Source organism: Nansenia antarctica (genome assembly GCF_963989245.1).
Source record: "Nansenia antarctica genome assembly, chromosome: 4".
NCBI lineage: Eukaryota > Metazoa > Chordata > Actinopteri > Argentiniformes > Microstomatidae > Nansenia > Nansenia antarctica.
In genome coordinates, this window is record NC_137689.1 from 76,247,402 (window position 1) to 76,253,199 (window position 5,798).

The window sequence follows — 5,798 nt, forward strand, 5'->3', positions numbered from 1 at the left end:
ACACGTGTAGAGCCAAATTAAAGCTTTTCGCTAATGGCGGCCAAAACGGAGGTTTCAAAAACACTCGCCAGCTGGTCGTGACGCGTTAGGCCGCACCCCCGGCAGCTTTTGGCAAGCGGCAGGTTTTGGCCTGACAGTTCCTCTGTGTGTCACTGAGTGTGTGTTTTATCTGTGTGTTGTTTGTTGACAGAGTTGTTATAACATCATGTATTGACGTTAAAGGCAATCATTTAGTTCAGGGAATGTAATTGGAATTGTTTTATAGGTAGATGAGCACAAATGGTTCACGAAGTTGACAACACACACACACACACACTCGCTCGCACGCACGCACGCACGCACGCACGCTCACTCACTCACTCACTCACTCACTCACTCACTCACTCAGACACACTCACTCACTCACTCACTCACTCACTCACTCACTCACACACACAGGACCACAGAGAGAAGTAAAGTTTAAGTAAGTAAGTAAAGTGTATTTATATAGCCCCTATCACAGACCAGCGGCCACACAGTGCTTTACATAGGCTATAACAACATCATTAAAGAGCAGAAGTAATAGCAGGTTAAAAGAGATAGGTAAACAAGTGAAAATAAAAACAAGAAACAAATAACAAGTGTACAACAAATAATAACAAGACACAAAACACAGTGATGCACATGACTGCCGAGGCTGGTCACGTCCAGGTCCTCTGGAGCTCAGAATGCCCCCCCCCCCCCTCCCCCCCGCCCCCCCACACACACCTCCATTAGGGGATGTACTATTTGACTATTTGGGCACATTGGACTTAAAGCTTAGTGGAGGAGCTGTCACGTTCACTGTGTGTTTGTTTAGAATCTGGATGGGTTTTACTTTATACACTGGTGCTTTGTAGAATTAGCACTCTCCTCTCTCTCCCTCTCTCTCCCTCTCTCTCTCTCTTTGTCTCTCTCTCTCTCTCTCTTTCCATAGTAGAGTGTGTCTTTATGTAAGTGTACTCTCTGTACAGTACAAGGACCGAATAAAAAAGTGTGCCCTAACCGTGCACACACACACACACACACACACACACACACACAAACACACTTACGTAAGCGCCTCACATCAGCTATGCTTAAGTTTGTGATGGTGAAGCAAACCGGAAGACAGGCCAATTTTACTACATGAAATATTAAGTGTTGTGTGTGTGTGTGTGTGTGTTGTGGTGTGTGTGTGTTGTGGTGTGTGTGTGTGTGTGTGTGTGTGTGTGTTGTAGTGTGTGTGAGTTCATTTATGTATGGCTGCGCATGTACTGTTTGCACGCATGCCATGGATGTGTCTCTGTAGAACTAGAGTTAGCTAGCCTCTTCTCCTCTGTATGTGTGTGTGTGTGTGTGTGTGTGTGTGTGTGTGTGTGCGTGCCTCTGTGTGTGTGTGCGTGCGTGCCTCTGTGTGTGTGTGTGCGTGCCTCTGTGTGTGTGTGTGCGTGCCTCTGTGTGTGTGCGTGCCTCTGTGTGCGTGTGCGTGCCTCTGTGTGTGTGTGCATGCCTCTGTGTGTGTGTGTGTGTGTGTGTGTGTGTGACTGTCTGAACTACAGGACCCAGGCAGAGATGGCTCACACCTGCCGGGGCACCATCACCGTGGCGACGGCCCACATCGAGGTGGGGGACACCTGTCACCTGGTGCTGGCCAGCGGGGGGCGGAGCTACCACCTGAAGGCCACGTCGGACGCAGAGTGTCACCGCTGGGTCTCCGCCCTGCACCAGGCCAAGGCCACCGCCACCCACACCATGCACCAATCAGGTGAGAGACACCATGCACCAATCAGGTGAGAGACACCATGCACCAATCAGGTGAGAGACACCATGCACCAATCAGGTGAGAGGGCCCCTGGGAACACCACCACTAGTGTGTCCTTGAGTAAGACCTGGGAACACCACCACTAGTGTGCTCTTGAGTAAGACCTGGGAACACCACCACTAGTGTGTCCTTGAGTAAGACCTGGGAACACCACCACTAGTGTGTCCTTGAGTAAGACCTGGGAACACCACCACTAGTGTGTCCTTGAGTAAGACCTGGGAACACCACCACTAGTGTGCTCTTGAGTAAGACCTGGGAACACCACCACTAGTGTGTCCTTGAGTAAGACCTGGGAACACCACCACTAGTGTGTCCTTGAGTAAGACCTGGGAACACCACCACTAGTGTGTCCTTGAGTAAGACCTGGGAACACCACCACTAGTGTGTCCTTGAGTAAGACCTGGGAACACCTCCACTAGTGTTTCCTTGAGTAAGACCTGGGAACACCACCACTAGTGTGTCCTTGAGTAAGACCTGGGAACACCACCACTAGTGTGCTCTTGAGTAAGACCTGGGAACACCACCACTAGTGTGTCCTTGAGTAAGACCTGGGAACACCACCACTAGTGTGCCCTTGAGTAAGACCTGGGAACACCACCACTAGTGTGCTCTTGAGTAAGACCTGGGAACACCACCACTAGTGTGTTCTTGAGTAAGACACTCAGCCCTGAGTTACTCCAGGAAGACTGTCCCTGTAATCTCTAACTGTAAGCCACGTTGTATAAAAGCGTCTGCTAGATGGTTAAAATGTTTTGACCCAACTGTCGGACTTGTGAGACGCTGCTTTGTTATTGAGGCCAGACATAGGGCTTTCACACCGGCAAAGAACCGTGCCGGTTCGCGTTCGCGTTCGGAAACCTCTGAACCTTGGTGCTGTCTGGCGAACGAGCCCGCGTTCATACCAGTGTAACCTGAACCATCTGCGTCATCAACGCTGGGTGATGAAGGGGCGGGATAAACAAAACAATTCACAACTAGATGGCAGCTACTTCACTGGAAAAGAGGATAATATCTTCCACTACTACAGTATCTGAAATAAACACAATTTTCTGTGAAACAAAACAAAAGACACTTTCTATATGCGTTCTTTAACTAATCAGCTGCTCCATTACTGGAATAGAAATGGCTTACGAAATTCGCGTTCGCGCATGTCCGCGCGCGTGTGCGTGTGTGTGTTTGCTGAGCATGTGAGGAAGATAGAGAGAATAATGAGACTTTTGATATTGTTTTTGATCACTAATGATTAGATTTAGATTAGATTACATTTTGTCTACTTCCTCCTTGCTGGTCTCTGCAGCCTAGAATAGGACACACCCACTGACGACGTGACTGTTCTACGTTTTGGTTCGCGCTTGAGAACCACTATTTTTTGGTGCCCGCTGCGAACCAACTTTTCAGGTTCCGAACCAATTGAGCTTCGGTCTGAACGCGCCGGCCGGTTCCAGACTTGGTTCGCGAACGCGAACCGGCACGGTTCTTTGCCGGTGTGAAAGCCCTAACAGTGACCTGGTGTGACCTGCTGATGCTAGCTGCAGTTAGCTTTGCTAGCTTTGCTAGATCTTCGTCTATTATGACAAGATGAAAGGGACCAATATGCTGGCGTATAATAATATTATATCTAGTCTCTATTTCAGCTTCTTATGCAGTTTTTTTCCCGTTGGTCTGGTGCACAGGAGGTATTTGTATGCCAAGGTTACTGCTGTGTTTCACACAACGCACCACAAGAGGGCGCTGTGGTTCAGTAAATGTGGGCTCCTACTGGACTGAAGTCTTCTGCCTTCCCCACTGAACATCCTGATACTCAATCAGCTTTACAGTCGCTCCTTTTGGGTTTTTATTGTGTATATATTTTCTTGATTGTCATTTTGACAAGCTGCTGCAGTGCCTTTGCTCACCTGCGGGGGGCAGTGTTCTGTTGTGGTGCCGCTGAGAGGCAGCTGCACCTTGTAGGCGTGTGGAGATGAGGGTCACTGCCAAGCATGGTGGAACTGGGTAGGGCTGGATTTGGCAACCCTGTTTCTCCCTCTCTCTCTCTCTCTCTCTCTCTCAAACTCTCTCCCCTCTCTCTCTCTCTCGCTCCCCCCCTCTTTCTCTCTCTCTCCCTCTCTCTCTCTCAAACTCTCTCCCCTCCCTCTCCTCTCTCTCCCCCCCTCTTTCTCTCTCTCTCTCTCTCCCCCCTCTCTCTCTCTCGCTCCCCCCCTCTTTCTCTCTCTCCCCCCTCTCTCTCTCTCTCTCTCTCTCTCATACTCTCTCCCCCCCTCTCTCTCTCGCCACCCCTCTTTCTCTCTCTCCCCCCTCTCTCTCTCTCTCTCTCTCTCTCTCATACTCTCTCCCCCCCTCTCTCTCTCGCCACCCCTCTTTCTCTCTCTCTCTCTCTCTCTCTCTCTCTCTCTCATACTCTCCCCCCCTCTCTCTCATACTCCCCCCCCTCTCTCTCTCTCTCTCTCATACTCCCCACCCTCTCTCTCTCTCATACTCTCTCCTCCCCATCTCAATCTCTTTATCACACCTCCCATATCATTTCCATCTTCTCATCCACTTGCTCCCCCCTCCCTCCCTCCCTCCCTCCCCCTCTCATCTCTGTATGACGACAGCCCGATGAATGAAGTGACCTTCAGGCGTTTAGACTCCTCCTCCCACTCTCATATCGGGAGGGGGGGGAGGGAGAGGGAGGGGGGGAGGGAGTAAGGGGGGAGGGAGTAAGAGAGGACAAAGAAGAGAGAGAGGCAGGGGGGGGGGGGAGAGAAAGAGAGGGAGGGAGGGAGTAAGAGAAGGTGAGGAAGAGAGAGGGAGGGGGGAGAGAGAGAGAGAGGGAGTGTTCCATTAAGACAGTTCTCTCTGCTGCTGTCAGGAGAAGAGACAGAAGCTGCTTCATTAATCAGAGTGTCTGTGTGAGTATGTCATCATCATCATTATAATATATATATATATGTATGTATATGCTGTGTGTTAGGATGTGTTACCTGGGATTATACTGAGGAAGGGAGGAGCAGTTGGATACAGTGTGTGTGTGTGTGTGTGTGTGTGTGTGTGTGTGTGTGTGTGTGTTAGTGTGTGTGTGTGTGTGTGTGTGTGTGTTAGTGAGACCTGGGAACACCACCACTAGTGTGTCCTTGAGTAAGACCTGGGAACACCACCACTAGTGTGCCCTTGAGTAAGACCTGGGAACACCACCACTAGTGTGTCCTTGAGTAAGACCTGGGAACACCACCACTAGTGTGTCCTTGAATAAGACCTGGGAACACCACCACTAGTGAGCCCTTGAGTAAGATCTGGGTACACCACCACTAGTGAGCCCTTGAGTAAGACCTGGGAACACCACCACTAGTGTGTCCTTGAGTAAGACCTGGGAACACCACCACTAGTGTGCTCTTGAGTAAGACCTGGGAACACCACCACTAGTGTGCCCTTGAGTAAGACCTGGGAACACCACCACTAGTGTGTCCTTGAGTAAGACCTGGGAACACCACCACTAGTGTGTCCTTGAGTAAGACCTGGGAACACCACCACTAGTGTGCTCTTGAGTAAGACCTGGGAACACCACCACTAGTGTGCTCTTGAGTAAGACCTGGGAACACCACCACTAGTGTGTCCTTGAGTAAGACACTCAGCCCTGAGTTACTCCAGGGAGACTCCAGGATTCCTGTAATCTCTAACTGTAAGTCACATTGTATAAAAGCGTCTGCTAGATGGTTAAAATGTTTTGACCCAACTGTCGGTCTTGTGAGATGCGGCTTTGTTATTGAGGCCAGACAGTGTGACCTGCTGATGCTAGCTGAGTTAGCTTTGCTAGATCTTCGTCTATTATGAAATGATGAAAGGGACCAATATGCTGGCGTATTATAATATTATATCTAGTCTCTATTTCAGCTTCTTATATGCAGTTTTTTTTCCCGTTGGTCTGGTGCACAGGAGGTATTTGTATGCCAAGGTTACTGCTGTGTTTCACACAACGCACCACAAGAGGGCGCTGTGG

At 49.8% G+C, this 5,798-nt stretch overlaps 1 protein-coding gene across 1 annotated transcript in view; it reads left to right on the forward strand.

Annotated features, from left to right (window-relative positions):
• osbp2a (oxysterol binding protein 2a) overlaps nt 1–5,798 on the forward strand; it is a gene marked incomplete at both ends in the record, with an annotated part of 24,641 nt that overhangs the window by 1,879 nt on the left and 16,964 nt on the right. The window contains 1 exon segment of the mRNA XM_080529735.1: nt 1,560–1,765. Within this exon segment, the coding sequence (XP_080385861.1) occupies nt 1,560–1,765 (206 nt within the window).